At 40.2% G+C, this 16,468-nt stretch overlaps 1 protein-coding gene across 5 annotated transcripts in view; it reads right to left on the bottom strand.

Annotated features, from left to right (window-relative positions):
• The window catches only part of IL1RAPL2 (interleukin 1 receptor accessory protein like 2), a 399,620-nt gene that overhangs the window by 160,769 nt on the left and 222,383 nt on the right, over nt 1-16,468 (bottom strand). For all 5 annotated transcript variants that reach the window (XM_068152163.1, XM_068152165.1, XM_068152164.1 and 2 more), the window contains one exon: nt 13,303-13,456. In XM_068152163.1, coding sequence (XP_068008264.1) covers nt 13,303-13,456 — 154 coding nt within the window. The remainder of the gene's footprint in view (nt 1-13,302; nt 13,457-16,468) is intronic.

The raw sequence follows: 16,468 nt of genomic DNA, 5'->3' as shown, positions 1-16,468 counted from the left end.
GTTAGGTTTTTCACCAGTTTCAAACAGACTTTTATATCAGAAAACTCAACCAAGTACCTAAGGTCTTACTCACTCCTTCTTATCATATTTCTGAGGCCTCTTCCTCTCTCACGCTGGCAATTCCACACTGTGCTAAAAAACTACTGAGTACCTCTCATTCCTCTTTCATTCACAAATTAAGCTGCCTGTATTTCTGCAATGTCCTGTGCCCCAAGACAAATGAAATGACATCTTCAAATCAGATCACTTCACTGCACAGTCACGGGCACATACTTATCCTCAGATAGTATTCTCCTCTAAAATAAACCCCTACATAGAGTTGCTGTGACCACTTAGAGGTTACGGAGCTGCCAGAGCCCCGGTAGGGTCACATTCTCCCTGTTGCACATGCACTTCTTTGCCTGTGTAGGAAGAAAAAGAAGCCTGTGAATGTATTCCAGAGAAGTTGTAAGGGCACCTAGAGTTTATGGCAGATTGGTTCTTTCCCTGCCAGAAACTATAACCACTCTGGGCCAAGGATGGGCAACTAAGCTATTCACAACTGGATTGCTAATGTGATATGTCCTCTATAAAGATGAAAAGCCATCTGGTGCTTGAATCTTGTCTGCTTCAATATAACCAAAAGCCTTTTATCATCTCAAACCATTATGAAATTATCACAGACCAATTCCTGGCAACATACCCACATAAGAGAAATGGCAGCAACCAACATAAAACAGAATCAGAGACCACAACAACCACACTGGCCCTTGCTAATAGGAACAGTCCTTCAGGTCCACAGCTGGGCTACAGCAGAAAAAAATAGAGCATAAGAACCCAAAGCTGCCTTACAGTTTTATAACTGTATTGTTTATTAATTTTACTGTTAAATCATTTTGGTCTGCAGCACTGCACTTCGTATTTCCTGCACTTTCTCAGAGTGCTTCAGCCTATAGGGCTTGTCATAAACAATACCTTTGAGAGCTTTTCATTTTCAGCCAAAGAAAAAGATGAAAAGTTATATCACTTACTGTTCCCTTCCCATTGGTTGCAGATTGATTTTATTTACTGAAACATGCTTGCATTGCAAAAACCCCTCACCAGATACTGTAAATAAGTCAGTACATGAAAGTCTAATGTAACCTAGTAGCTTTCTATCCTTTTGGGACAGAATGGAGTCATAAAAACCTAAATACGAATTTAGTTGAACACTTATTTTTCTCCTGCTTACCTGAGGTCAATCAATACTCTCAAAGTTAAAAATAGCTTGGTTGGGGCTGATAAAAATTAAGAACATCTATTATACCATGGTCCATGGTATTCAAGACAGACAGGGTACTTAACACACCAACCCTATTTCCGTATGTCCTTTCAACTTAAAAACTGCAAGGCACAGAACAAACATTGGTAAGTTATTAGTCTTCTGGTGAACTTCATAAGCGTAACATCAGAGCCTGGAGCAATACTACTGCTGTCAGATCTCATAAGCTAAACAGGGCCAGGCCAAACAGGCACTTGAATAAGGCACCTTTGAGGATCACACAAGTGCAGCAAGAAATAATGCTGACGATTCAGTAGTGAACACTACTCCTTCTACAGCAGAAGTTTTCATCTCAGATACTCAACCACAAGTGCCACACAGCTTGAAGCAGCTCTGGAAGGCATCAACAGTGTGCTGAGAAAACATAACCCTAATCCTCTGCTAAATTTACTACAGTTCCCCTATTAAAATTACTCCAGTCATTTCCAAGGAACTAGATCATCTCTGCCCCCCATTCTCACACTTTTCTGAGGAGACAAAACATTAGTCAAGATTTGCTGGGTTTCCCTGGGAGGCTGGAATGGCTGCATGTTTTAGTGGGTAGAGCAACCTGCTCACTCATGTGTATCTATTTTACCATTAGCAAAATGGCTTCAGGGGCAGCGTTACTCCATCTCTGTGCATCTATCTGCCTATCTATTATTAATAAAGAAGAATGAGCATACAGCCTACACTTTGGTGACGAAGGAAGCCTCTTTCATATAGGAAATGAAAATGTACAGGTTTATTTCAGTGGCTGCGCTTTACCTCACCGTTGTGGGCAAAATCCCCACAATCCTATGATTTATACTAAATCACCTCCACTACTGAAAGCACAATACACTTAGAGAATGCAGCTCAGCAGCTCCTACAATAAAAGGCAATTCTTAATGCAGGAGCTCATATCTGACATTTACAGTATATAGGAAGTGATTCAGCAAGCTACAGTTGCCATGCACGACAACAGATCATTGGATAAATGAGCAACTGATAACAAGTGTGGAAGCCTTGGCTGTCCACATCAATAAATTAGACAATACCAAATAATCAATGCTATAGACTTCAAATTACTGTTTTAAGGCTGAAGGAAAAAACCCTAGGCGATGTTCAAGAACATGACAGAGAACTAGGGGGCATCACAGGTCAACAAAAACTAAGGCTACCAGCCATTCTAATTACTTTGCATGTTCATGAGCTAGGCAGGCAGTCTGTGAAGCTGTAAGTAAAGCACCAAGAGTACTGACACTATATATAATTCATAGACTGCAGCATATTGCTACATTTCTCATTGCCCTTAGAACTTGTAGTTTCTCCAGGAAATATGGAGGTAATACATAATGTTTATCTTCCAAACTCGTTTTTCATGAGCCCTGTATTAACAGGTCACTCTGCTGAATGGGAAAGTCATCCATCTGTATCATCTGAGCACCGAAAATGAAGGAGCTTTTATCCTTGTGGATACATTGTGTTGTCACTACAACAGTGACATGGGCGACACAGCAACCATGAATGGGCACAGGCATCCCTCAAACACTGTCCTGATCCTCAGCTTACTGACTTTGATGAGGTGCTCTTGAAACCAGCAGAGCTGGGTTAATTTATCAGGACCTTACCGGGTGTCAGGTGAGATGGAGGTGTTAAAGGACAGAGCACGACTGTCAGTGTCACTTCTTCCAGGTGAAGGGGCAGCTGCATTGCACTGATACCTCACTCTGGACTGACTTTTCCTGTTGACTCTTTGCAGACACAGAAGTCACTGCAGATTTATGTTGGGGTGGGGTTTTTTTGCGGTTAAATGCTCTGAAGGAGGCAGAGAAATTGTACCTTTTTCCACATGTGGCCAAAAGCAAATGGACACATTTCTCTTTCTGGATCATGCTGGTTTTGCCTGAGGTAGCTAGAAAAATTAAAGTCATTATAGAAATTAGGGGCTATTAAGGGTGCTTTGACCACAGAAACATGTTTAGCTGTACCCAGCAGTTAGTGGGATGCTTCTGGCCAGACTTAACAGCTCAGAATCAAAATCAGAGGTTTAAGATAAAGACTTTACTATAAGGAACAGAAACCTCTACTTAACAAAACAACGACCTTGATGAAAATTAATACAAATCACATAAAATATATCAAAAGAAAACTTTAATTTTTGGCACTTCCTATATGTAGCTTTAAATAGAGAGTTATTTCAGCAATGGTTTGAGAACCCAGCTGTGAAATTCATTTCCTGGTCTTTTAGTACTGTATTTGTCAGCACTTAATGCATTTCTGGCTTGGCTTCTGTCACAAACAGGAAGGTTTCCTTTAGAAAATAAAAATACTAGAAGATACAATCCATCATTGATATGAAAATGCAGCAGAGGAAATACTAAGAACAGTATCTCCTCAGGTCTTTCAAAGTTTGTGACTCTCAGTAAAATCTTAATTTGGGCAGGTTTTTCTCTATCCTTCAGATTAAATGAAGAAATTATTCCCTGACTCTGTCATGACATTGCAAACAGGGTGAAGAAATAAAGCCTTGCTATGGAAATGTGCGAGTTATGGCAGTAGGAAAATGGCACTACAAATATGATGCAAACATTATATATTTTAACATGTCAGCATTAGAAGGGAACAGGAAGGATTTTCTGTTCCTAAAGAATCTGTAGTAGACTTCCCCAAAAATATAGGAATTCTGCAAGTTTAACTTGTTCTCTAAAATTTACCTTCTGAATTTAAAAAGTATCTTCTTTTCACGGTTATTGGCATTGTGGCCACAAGTGGGTTGCTTTTGTTCCTCTGTGCTTTTAGTTTTTGCAAACATTTACCCCCAACAGTAGGTTTCTCCAGATTTTTTTTCATTTATTCCCTTTTAGAGTCAAATATTTGCTAAAGTTTTCTTGTAAAAAAACTGTTAAAAGGTGTTTTCCAGAAAGAAAGAAGGCCCTGCTGCCTCTGCCACTGTAAATACAGTCCCTTGGCCAATGGCATGTACTAACACCATGAATTTAACAGGAAATGCAAACCACTGTGAAAATCTTCCTGGTTTGTTATCCACCCTAACTGCTTACACTATGTTGGAAGAAAACTTGAAAGTGCATACTTTGTTCTGAGCCAAGCAGCACTGGCTGGTTAGTCACTGTATCTTACCTTGCAACACTACTAGAGAGTGATACTCAAACCCCAATGCAGCACAGAGGCGTACATCAGGGTAAGCCACAGTGTGACTTCTTGCATCTTCTTGAGGTCACCTCACATCAGCCAAGGAAATGGTACAAATGTCTATCACCTCCTTACTCCAGCAACATTTTGCACAGTGATTTGCTGCTCATATTACTAGGTACAGGAGGAAGTTATGGCCTATGAATAAAAAATAGCTTGGTAAGTACAAAATTAGGATCTAAAATGGAAAGTGTCAGTGTTCCCTCACTGCACTCTAACAGATCCCTGTGAAGCTATAGAAAGCCTAATCTGGGACTTCTGCTGGAAACTCCATTTCTTGCCAGAAGTGAGCTCTAGCTAGATCACTCATGGGATATGACAGGGCACAGGCACCCTAGGCCATATGTCAAGAGCACAGAGGGCTGCCAAGCAGCAAGAGTGAACTGAACACTCTTTATGTGGGAAAGGAGAACTAAAGCTGCCAAGCCAGTAGAGAAGGGTAAGAAGGAAAAATATGTTCCCAGGGTTCAACAGCTGCTGATAGCTTCAACACCACTTCAGATGTGATACAATTCTGGTGAGCCCTAAAGAGGGGAAGTTTTCATTTGGAGATGTATATGGAGCTAAAAAAGGAGCTCTCTCAAGGAGCAGCTGTTTCCCGGAAGAGGGAAGCAGCTCCAAATACAGCAAACACTTCCCATGCCTGTCAGCACAGGACATGGGAGTGTAAGAGGAGGAGCAAATCCCAGAGGCCAGGCTAACTCCCACCAGACATCACCGTGTTTTACCCTGGAGTGCTTTGCAGTCTGTGCCACCAGGAAAATTCACAGGCTGCTTTAGGCTTTCCTTGAAACGTTTTCTGCTTTACTTTAGACAATAGCACTCTGACCCGTGTTTGAAACCACAAATAAATAAGAGAGAGTTGAGCAGGAAGCTCTCATCAGATCCACTGGTCAAAACCTGGAATGAAAATACCCCTGCACTCCAAGCAACTGCCAGATCCAGATTAGGTGAGATGTCTAGTGCTGCCAGAAACTAGTCTGCATTTGGTGAAAACTGGCATCTAATGAGACATTTCCCATGAAATATCAAAAATGTATTGTTTTTTTAATAATCAAATAAACACTTTTTTTAATGGGAGCTAGCAAAACACCTAATTTCAGGAATGCTGAAAGATTCACATAATACATGTTAGGAACTATACATCATATTAAAAATCATACACCCACGAATCAAATTAAAAGCTCTCAGCTCACAAAACCATAAAAAAGGTGGTAATTTGATAAAAACTAAAAAGTAAGAAGCACAAAATGCTGCAATCTTTGCTGTTAAAATTATATAAACTAGAGTGGAAGTTATTTCCACACAGTGCTCTATTTGCCAGGCTTCATTTGACATTCAAATGGTGGTAACAGGAGCTATTTCATCCCCTCACCAAAGAAAAGGCTCCGGAGCTTAGACTGCAAAGCATTGCCAGGAGGTTGAGAGCGTGTCCAGCATCCACCAGGACATGAAGGCTCTGCCCTCTCTACAGAGTGCAAAGCCAGGCAGAGTTGTCAGAGGCACTTTGGGTACCAAATGACACACAAACATGTTAAATAGCCCTGCTGAAAAAGGTCCTTCAGAGCTGGCTTAGGAATTCCTACAGAGTAGAACTTTGTGCAACAGGCATGTCCTTAGTATAGTGCCCCTCACAGCATATAATTCTACTGAACCCTTCTATTCCTTAGCCACCTGCTTTTTTAACCTGTGTCTTATGTTGGCCCTGCTTTTATGTATACCCAATTCCCATCTACACAATGATATTCAGAGAGCTCAGTGACCTTTTAGAGCTAAACTGTTGTGTTATGGGTTTTTTTTGGATAAGAAACTATTTAAGCAATATTGAAGTATCTTACAAATTCACTGCAAATTACTAAACTGCTCATGCCAAAACAATGCCAGTGGGATTGAATAATAATGTAATATTCTCAGATTATTAAGCAAGAAACAGTTCTTACATTTTATATTATATATATTTAAAAAATCCTATATAATAACCTGGATTCCAAAGGACACAGTTCAGTTCAGTTCAGTTCAAATAAGCTTTTAATTTATCTTAACACTTTCTGCTGTGGCCGTTCTGGAAACTGTCAACAGTCAGAAATGTTGTCAATCAGTGTGTCATTTGTATGATTCTGTTGACAATACTTTAAACAGGAAAGGCTTAGGGTGCACTTACAGATTGCTGAAGGTGCAACTTTGCACACATCAGCAGCCACTGATTCCTGCCAATGTGTCACTAGGCTCCAGCACAAATTGTGTAAAGTAGTACACCCAGTTTACAGAGGATTAAAAATTTGCAGAAAAGCAGCTTCCACCATGGAATAGAAGAGAATGGAATAAAATAAAATAAACCAGGCTGGAAGAGACCTTCGAGAGCATCACGTCCAACCCATCATCCAACACCACCAATCAACTAAACCATGCAACCAAGCACCCTATCAAGTCTCCTCCTAAACACCTCCAAAGATGGTGACTTCACCACCTCCCTGGGCAGCACATTCCAATGGGCAATCACTCCCTCTGTGTAGAATTTCTTCCTAACCTCCAGTCTGAGCCTCCCCTGGCACAGCTTGAGACTGTGTCCCCTTGTTCTGGTGCTGCTTGCCTGGGAGAAGAGACCAGCCCCCGCCCATCTACAACCTCCCTTCAGGTAGTTGTAGAGAGCAATACGGTGTCCCCTGAGACTCCTCTTCTCCAGGCTAAGCAACCCCAGCTCCTTCAGCCTCTCTCCATAGGGCTTGTGTTCCAAACCCCTCACCCATTTTGTTGCACTTCTCTGGGCACGTTCCAGCAAGTCAACATCTTTCCTAAACTAAGGGGCCCAGACCTGGACACAGGACTCAAGGTGTGGCCTCACCAGTGCAGTGTACAGGGGCAGAATGACCTCCCTGCTCCTGCTGGCCACACTGTTCCTGATACAGGCCAGGATACCATTGGCCTTCTTGGATGCCTGGGCACACTGCAGGCTCATGTTCAGCCTACCATCAACCAGTACCCCCAGGTCCCTCTCTGCCTGGCCACTCTCCAGCCACTCTGACCTCAGCCTGCAGCACTGCATGGGGTTGTTGTGGTCAATGTGCAGAACCTGGCACTTGGATGTGTTAAATCTCATACCGTTGGATTCTGCAATAGACCTACATACTTCTGGCTCATATCCTCACTTATTTTGTGGTAGCTTATGTCTCTATGTCCTTAGAGTATGACTAATTACTTGCATTTTTAAATACAATTCACCCCCTTGGCTTAACAATAGCAAATCACCATCAACTGCCTGTGCTAATAAAGGGGTTTCATTCACACAAACAAAATCAAGCAACAGCAGCAGGTGTAATTTGAACAGTGAGCAATGTAATGAGATTTGAAAGAATTTAATTGGAAAACCATGAGCAAAGAGTGAATTCAGGCAGAATCATTCAATTCATGTAGCCATGTGGAATAATTTGTCATTTACGACAGTCAAAACAAATATTGCTGCATAAATGACTTTTAGGAATCACCAGGCATTTTGGCAGCCTGTGAAGAATATGACAGAGTAGAGGCTGAAGGAAACTTGGAGGACAGGGCTGTTGGACAAAGTGGTCCAGTAGTTCCTGCATGTCACTGCAATCCATCACCAGCAGTTTATGAAGTTGGTCAGATGGCCACCTTCTGCTGTTGAACTGAAAATAATTCACCAGTACAAGTTCACAAATCATGTCTTTTCACAGGGAACAGAAAGAACAAGACAACCTCTCCCACCAGCATAGCTGTCCATTGAAAAGAGCATTCCTCCAAGATAGCCCTGTCTGCTAGGGAACATCTGGGCCCCCCCCAAGAGAGCAGGGCTTGCTCCTTCCTCAGGAAGGTCACTCCTTACAAACCAGTCTTCCAAAACCAAAACAGAGTGCTGAACATAACAGGTATTTTTCTCAACTGCACCTTTTCATGCCCAAAGCTACTGAAACTTTGCTATGTATCAGACAGAGGGAACTGGTTGGTAGGGTTAGGGAAAGCAGGAAGTTGCCTTAGTTGCATTTCAAAACCAGCATTACTCTTTTCTCTCTGTATTTTTCTACTTATCTGGATAGTGTCATTGTTCTTCAAGAAACACTGGCTTTCAACAATACTAATTGCACTTGGTGCATGGCACTTGGTGCCATGGTCTAGTCATGGGGTCTGTGCTGATAGGTTGGACTCGATGATCCTCGAGGTCATTTCCAACCTTAGTGATACTGTGATATTAAACTGCTTATGAGTTCTGATATTCCCAAGCACGGCAATTTTATTAAAAACTAATGAATTCTGATATTGTTGATTATCTGTAACTTCATATTAGTATGTTCATTTTTATCTATGTGAGTGCACTCTAATTTATGACCTAATTAAAAACTGAGTTTCTGTTACATTTTTAGGCTTTAGAATGCTGGATCACAGTTACTAACCTCACTTGGTTTTCCATGACAAAGCTGCAAAGAGACAAAGTGAAAAGGTATGTGTATATATATTTTTTTTTCCCTACACAGACTGAAGGGTTACATGTTACTTACTAAGAGATAACACTGTTGTGTTTCTTCAGCAAAAGAGGCTGACAAGACTTGTTTCACATCTGTCTGCATAATAGAACAAACCCATAAAGAACTAGTGATGAAAAAGCTGTTTTGTTGACAGTCTGTTACTGTTAAATGCACCCAAACACCAAGATCTTGACAGTGTCATTAGTGCTGTGTTGTAGCTCAGGGTTTTGTCCCTATAAATACTTTGTGTCAAAATATTTTGCAAATATACTCTAGGCTGCAATCCTTTTTCTTACAACCCCAAAGAGGTTACATAACCTCTGAAGCCTTCTGTCATATTAATTGCACTTGCCCATACCTTAACCATCAAAGCCACACAATAACATTGCTAGCCACAGAAGTACTCTGTGTGTAGTCCAACTTCCTCTTTCTACAAATGCCATTTTACCTGCTTAGTTTGTGTTCTGCTTATCAATCACATCTCTTTGCCTTTCTCACTGTGGCCAAGCTTTACATTGATGGCTTTCAGTATCCATCTATGATTCTAGATGGGTTTTTTTAACAAACTGTCTTGAAATAGCTAATACGTCTTTGATGTAGTAGAGACACTTCTGCTCTCTTTCTTCTGCCTGAGACTAACTGAGCCACTGAGATCTACTGTTTAGGTCTGCAAAAGTGAGAAGGCAAAACTGGATCTGAGGAAAGCAGTGCCTGAGGACCAACACACGCTGTCCTTGCAGCTCCTTGGCACAGTCATAGCCACTTGACCAATTGCCCTAACCCTGGCACAGGAAATTGAGGCAGCACTTTCTAATAGCTCTGAGGACTTCACTGGATGATCACTTAAATAATCTCTGGATAACTAGCTAATGAGAACAGAGCTTTGCCCCTAATGAGAAGTCCTACCTAGCAGACTTTAGTTGAAATTATTGCTTAAGTAACACTAATATGAATACCAAATACACAGTCAATCTTCACTTAGTCCACCACTGCTCTCTTGTCTACAATTAACTTTGATGAGGCTGCCTCGTGGGATCACATCTTCAGTAAAGCTGCTACATTAGTCTTGGATATCATTAATTCTTCTGATTACCTTTCCCAAGAGCAAGTTAAAATGGTACTTTTGGCTCCTGCACCTTAAAATTTTCCTGAAGCTTTCCATTATTCCAACTTCTGTTATGTCATCACTGCATTTATTCTAATTTCAGGTTTTACTCATTAAATGCCCATACTGCACTGACCTATGAATATCAGTTATTTCATATTGCCACTTCCATAACTACTAGAATCTCCACAAAGGGCTAAAACTCTCACCTACTAGGGCTGATGCAACTTTTTAAGAAGTGAAAGATGCTCATCTTAGAATGAAGAGATAAAGTAAATCACTTAATTGACATGACTGGTATTTTGAGCATTGTGTACTTTACAAATGCCTGGAAGACTACAGGGAATCTAGCCCAGCTTCTTCTCTCTCTCTTTGGCAACGTGAGTCTCCTTGCTAGAGGGAATCATGGAGTTACCTGTTTCACTTTCAGAATAACTCTTTAATGACAATTTCAGGTTACCATGGCTGCCAGCAGTGGCCCACAGAGCCTCACTGTTCAAAATCTGTATTGTTACATGAACTCAGGCACTTGCCAATAAATACCAGTTCAGGGATGTTAATAAGTAATGGCTACAAAAATGGCATTAGAAAATTCCTGCAGAAGAAAACGGTAGGCAAGATCCTTTTCACCACATCTCCATTGTAGGCTAGCACAGTGAAGAACACCATAGCTTCACAGGTAAGCCTTCAGCAATATTTGTTAACAAAGATTTTATAAAGACCAGCAGGCTCAGCAGTCTGAGCCCTGGTCACACCCTAGCTCCTCATGGTGCCATATTTTAATGAGAATGCAATTTTCAGACAGGTGAATAACATAGCCCAGTGCACCAACAATCCCACTGCAAGAAAGACATGGGCATACTGAGACAAGCCTGTGATGGGACACAAAGACAGTTAAGGGAGGCTGAGAGAGCTGGGGTGGGTTGGTCTAGAGAAACAAAGGCTCAAGGGGATTTTACACATGTGGATAAACACCTGATGGGAAGGTGAAGGGAAGATGGATCCAGACTGTTCTCTGTAGTGCCCAGTCAAAGAATAACTTTAATAAAACAAATTCTCCTTAAACAGGAAAAGATTTTTTTACTGTGAGGGTAGTTAAACACTGTAACAGACTTGCCCAGAGATGCTGTAAAGTCTGAATTATCAGAGATAATCAATACCCAAGTGGGCACAGCCCTAGGCAGCCTGCTGTGGCTGATTCTGCTTGATATGGAGGTTCTGCAGGAAGATTTCAGAGGTGCCTCCAACCTAAGCCTACACTAGCTGCACAGAAAGCAAACTCTCAGGATATGTGCACCAAAACTGACACCAGTATGGAGTTTTAATTCTGGCTTCCACAAGACACATTCTTCAACAAAGTCCCTGACTGTGTCATGTACTTGCTTCCAGCCTGTGATCTGATCTGCTTCAGGACCCTCCACCCTACGTGGCCAGCCACACAACACAAGTAATCCTCTGCTGTTTGCTGTATGAGTTTCCTTTGACCTATCCGCCATAAAGATTTAAACCCACATGCACACAGAATTCACCAACAGAAACAGGAGAAAGAATCTTGGCAAACTACCAAGCTGTAAGAGAATATGCTTCCATTAATCCATATTTTCAGGTTGTCATCTATATAAACTTGCTAGCCTTTGCAAGCTATCTAGAGAGATTAAATCAGCTAACATGTAACAGCAGATATGTCTCCCAAGCACTTTAACTTGGAAAGGATGTTTAATAGCACACCTTTTATAAAATAAAGAAATACAATTTAATTATGAATGTCACACTAAATTACAAGGAAAGCAATCTCCTTGTTCCCAAGCATTTTGCAGTCAGGAGAATGTTTGCATATTCCATATTTACATTTTTAATAATTCAGGTTGTAAACATTTTAATAAAACAATGATATAGATAGTTTGGGGCAAATTAAATTATGAAGTATAAATATACCATGCTGTTAGAATAATGAAGAGAAGACATGAGGTCTAGCAAGGTCATGATGAGAGGGAGACCATAGAATATCTGTTATCTAAAGAATATCCATCAGGGGGAATTGAATTAGATGCATCCTATTTTCACTTTGTCAAATTTAGTTCATGTTCTGGTGGAAGACCAGCACGGTAGCTAGGATAGCAACTATCCACGAGGCAGGTATTATATCTTCATTTGACAGATCTGGGGTCAGGCAGGTCAAATCAATACTTTAGAGACCTGTCTGTGGTCAAAAGTGGACAACAAAGAATTGCATGATATATGAATCTGGCACACAGGGAAAAGAATTCATTTAAAATGATGAATAATGCTAAGAAGAGACAAAAAAATATTTCAAATGGAAGAATTATATTTCAAGAACATGTTGGAAATATCATATACAGACTAATTCAGTGTAATGTGGGAAAGTAGCATTCTACTCATCACTGCTTTAAGTAGGGCCCCATTTTAATGCTGAAACAGATGGGAAACTACCTAATCTCTTGTTTACATTGTTTTGTGCAAAAGGTTGAAAACCACTCAATTGTTTTCAAATACTTGCAAAGTTCCACAGACACTGAAGGCAAAACGATAATTATAGACATCATACTGCAGAGTGAAATGGAAAGGGATCAGGAATATATTGGTAAGCAACACTACTTTACTCATTCATTTCTGGCACCTGACAAAAAGAGACAGAAAAATACTGTTGACCAGTGGATTAATACATGGTGTCAGAAACATACAATGTATGATCTCCTGATAAGCAGATTGCTTTCCTCCTGACAGTCCAATGTTCCTACTTCATTCTTGGAACAGAACCAGAGAACTTCATCATCATGAATTAAACCAAAACTTAAAAACACGCAACAATCAGACACACACATAAAAAGTGATGACTTAATGTGGCTCTTTTAGTTGTGTTCTGCTTTAAGACAAATCTCATCAAAAGCCTGTTTTACAGCTTCACTCAACCTTTCCTTTTTCTGTCACTGAAGACAAAACTGGAGTCTGAATTACTTCCAGCATATAGTGAGGAATTGGATCTGCTCTACCTGTTCTTTATAATCAGCATTTCCAGGTTTTGCACAGAGCAAAAGGCAGAAATAGTGTTCCATGGAGTTTATAAGAAATTGATATGAATCTCCCCTACTTCGGGACTTCTTGGCTATTTGGATTTGTTTTGGTCTTATTTGTACGAAATGGAGATTCACTGACATGTGAAAATCACTTGGTTTTATTATTTGAAAGGTTTATTTCTTCTATTGGCTTAGAACAAAGATTCTTACCAGTAACCTTCAATTCCACTGTTCTTCGTATAATCTTGCCTTCAAACTTCAGTTCACAGGTATAATTTCCTCCATCTTCTTCATGCACATCTTGTATTAACAGAGTATTTCCCTTCTGAATTACAATGCTTCTCCACATCTTTGGCTTACATTCCTGCAGAAAAAAAAACACATTGCCAAAATTACCCAGTCTGCATGACGTAGGACAGTCTTGCCTGATCAGATTTTCAGCATTATCCAGAAGTAAGCAACCATCTTAATATCTTTTGCAATTCAAATTAAAATATAATTTCAGAAGGCAAAAAGTTCTGAAACTGGAATTAATTTCAAGACAGACATTAAAAAGAAAAGTTTTTAAGGTTCACTAATTCCTGCTGTATCACATGGGCCATGTTTAATACGTGGTGCCCTGAAGCAGTGGTTATGTTCCTTCTCTTTTTCATGAGGAACAACTTCCAAGACCTCCTCTTTAAGATGGACCATTAAAATGCATTTCTGTTTGAAGGGAGTAAGGGCAACATCTGTTAAAGTGTCAGCCTGAAGACAAACTTTACACAGTCTCAGACTAGCAGACTAACAGAAGAAAACATGGAGAATAGCAGTAGTTTTATAAGCAAGAGAATTCAGGAAGCCTGGTTTCTTTATGATCTTAGAATCATTAAATGGTTCAGGGACCTCCAAAGGTCACCTAGTCTGACCTCCCCACAGTCAGCCAAACATCCTCCACTAGATAAGGTTGCCCAGGGCCTCGTCGAGTCCCACCTCGAACATCTCCAGAGAATGGGCCTCAACCAACCTCTTGTTTCTCATTGCTGGCTTCATTGGCACCCATTGAACTTTGATTCAGCCTTTGCCCGTTATCAGGCTCTTTGCAGTACCACCTCCATGTGTGTCTTCTGATGAAGTACATGGTACTGATGGCCTGCAGCTCTCACTGACTTTTCCAGGCAGACCTTAGCTGCTAATTGGCAGATTTAGGTTCATCCTGTGTATTGCAGTCCTACTGAACAGTGCTGGAGTCTGCCTGCACACAGGGTGACACAGTACAAGAACAGGCTCTCCCTTTGCGAGCATACTGTATCCTTGCAGCCAGAGCAGTCACCTTCCACACTGACAGTACTCATGATTGAACTCATCTGATCTAAAAGTACAGGCACAATCTGATCAGTGTCTCTTTAAAATCATACCTTAAGATTATATATTTATTGTCCCTGAATAACATTAAGCCTGTTCTGCCTGCAGACAAAAACATGCTTTTCTTAGTTCTCTAAAACACTCAGTACTCTCAACAGCTCTGGCTAATTCTATACCGAGAGCGCCCAAAGTAACACAAGGACACGAGTATCTTTAATGCTTCTCTATTCCCTCTCTCAAGGTGACAACATGCAATAAGCTCTCAGCAACTAACAATCTTGCATCAGTTACATCAGCCTCAGCAGCTTCAGAGATTCCTGTAAATATCCCAGGCTTATGCCCCATTTTCTGCTTGGCTGCAACAGCAGTGTCAGAAATACAGCAAACGAAATACAGCAAAGCTTTATCTTAAAACAACCAAACAAGAAAATACACTGACATGTAAATACATTGCATGAAGCAAGAAATCACAGTAACACTTTTTGGTTTTTTCATAGGACTCCCTACACATTCCAAATCCACAATGTCAAATTATAGGATCACCATAAAGAAATAAAAAGATGGAACTGTGAGCTTCTGGCTTTGCATGGAACACTGAAGGATTTCTTCTCATCCCTAGAAGCCCAAATCCAGTTACAATGTGCACAGTTTTGGACTTGTGAAACTGTGCAATGCTACTGCAGGTAAGAATGGTCAGGTTACCTGTCTGTTTCCAAAGTACAGCTGTAAGGAAAGCCTAATCTTACCTTGCATGTGAACATCAGTTAACAACAATCACAGAGACTGATCAGAATCCAGACCCTATATGCTGTCTAAAAGAAATCAGACCTTATTTTTGCTACTAAATTGCACTGACAAGGCTTGACACTCATACAGGACACAGATCTGAGGGGGAAAACGTCTGATTTGCACTCAGTTTTTCAGCCCTATTTAAAAGTACATCAACCACCTACTTGGAGTAACTAAATCGGAACACTGGGCAAAGAATATGATGCACTTCTCTTCAATCCTAATTAAGAAGGAACACAATGTCCAGAATACACAAAGCAAGAATATTTCAGATATGGACTTTTCCAGTATGAAAGACCCTATCATATGTTACCAATTTTACATTCTCTATCTTATCTTTTAAAAAGTATTGGAATAAAGAAACTGAGGAGATATTTCCATCTACTTTATACTTTTATATTCCAGATGTTTGTAATAAGCAGGGCTACATCTTTATTACTACAGGGATTAATGATGTAGCACAGTGTGCTATTGTGGCTTTACAGAGAGAAATTGTTCTGTTGGAATCACACCACTGATTCCCTAATTGTTTCTTGTCCTATCTACTTAAAACACTTCATATTAAAAACTATTTATAAGCTTTTCATTCCTGAATTCTAGCTAATTAATTTTTCTCCTACAGCCTATGCAGGCTTTCTAAGCATGTTGAAAATGCCTGCTTTATTCTCCCCGTGTTTCAAAGACTAATTTAATACATAAAACTAAAAGCAAAGAAGGGGGGAAGCTGGAAAAGCATCATAATTTGTTCATCAAGGAAAAAAAAAGTCCAAGAAACAAATCAATTAAAAAAAATAATCTAACCAGTCCTCATCTTGTGAAAACAACTTGGATTTATGTTCAGAGAGCTGCTACGCTCTCTAAAAAGGTAACCACTCAATTGTACAACTGTCACTTGTTTAACCAATTAATTGTTCCTTTCAGCTTCTGCACCATGTTTATCTGTAGGAGGAATCTGAAAGTTTCTTTTTCTAGCCTATTTATTCTCCTTAGATATCTTAAACAGTTTGGGTTTTTCTCCTCCCAATAATTAAGTTGTGCTTCTTTTTCTTTTCCTTGAAATGAATGTCAACAGCATGTCAACAACTCTATTTTTTGTAGGGTAGATAACAACTACCTGTCCTTCACCTGACGTTTTGATTGCTTTCACAGCTCTTCCTTCAGCCCAACAGCAGAAAAGAGATGGTGGAAATGGATTAAGACTCCACATTCCAGATGTAATACACCTTTTCCCTCTGTCAGCTGA

The sequence above is a fragment of the Melanerpes formicivorus genome, unplaced genomic scaffold (genome assembly GCF_026170545.1).
Source record: "Melanerpes formicivorus ecotype bairdi unplaced genomic scaffold, bMelFor1.0.p_v2 SCAF_22, whole genome shotgun sequence".
Taxonomy (NCBI): Eukaryota; Metazoa; Chordata; class Aves; order Piciformes; family Picidae; genus Melanerpes; species Melanerpes formicivorus.
Note: the sequence above shows the minus strand (reverse complement) of the source record. Positions and strands in the feature narration are given on the sequence as shown.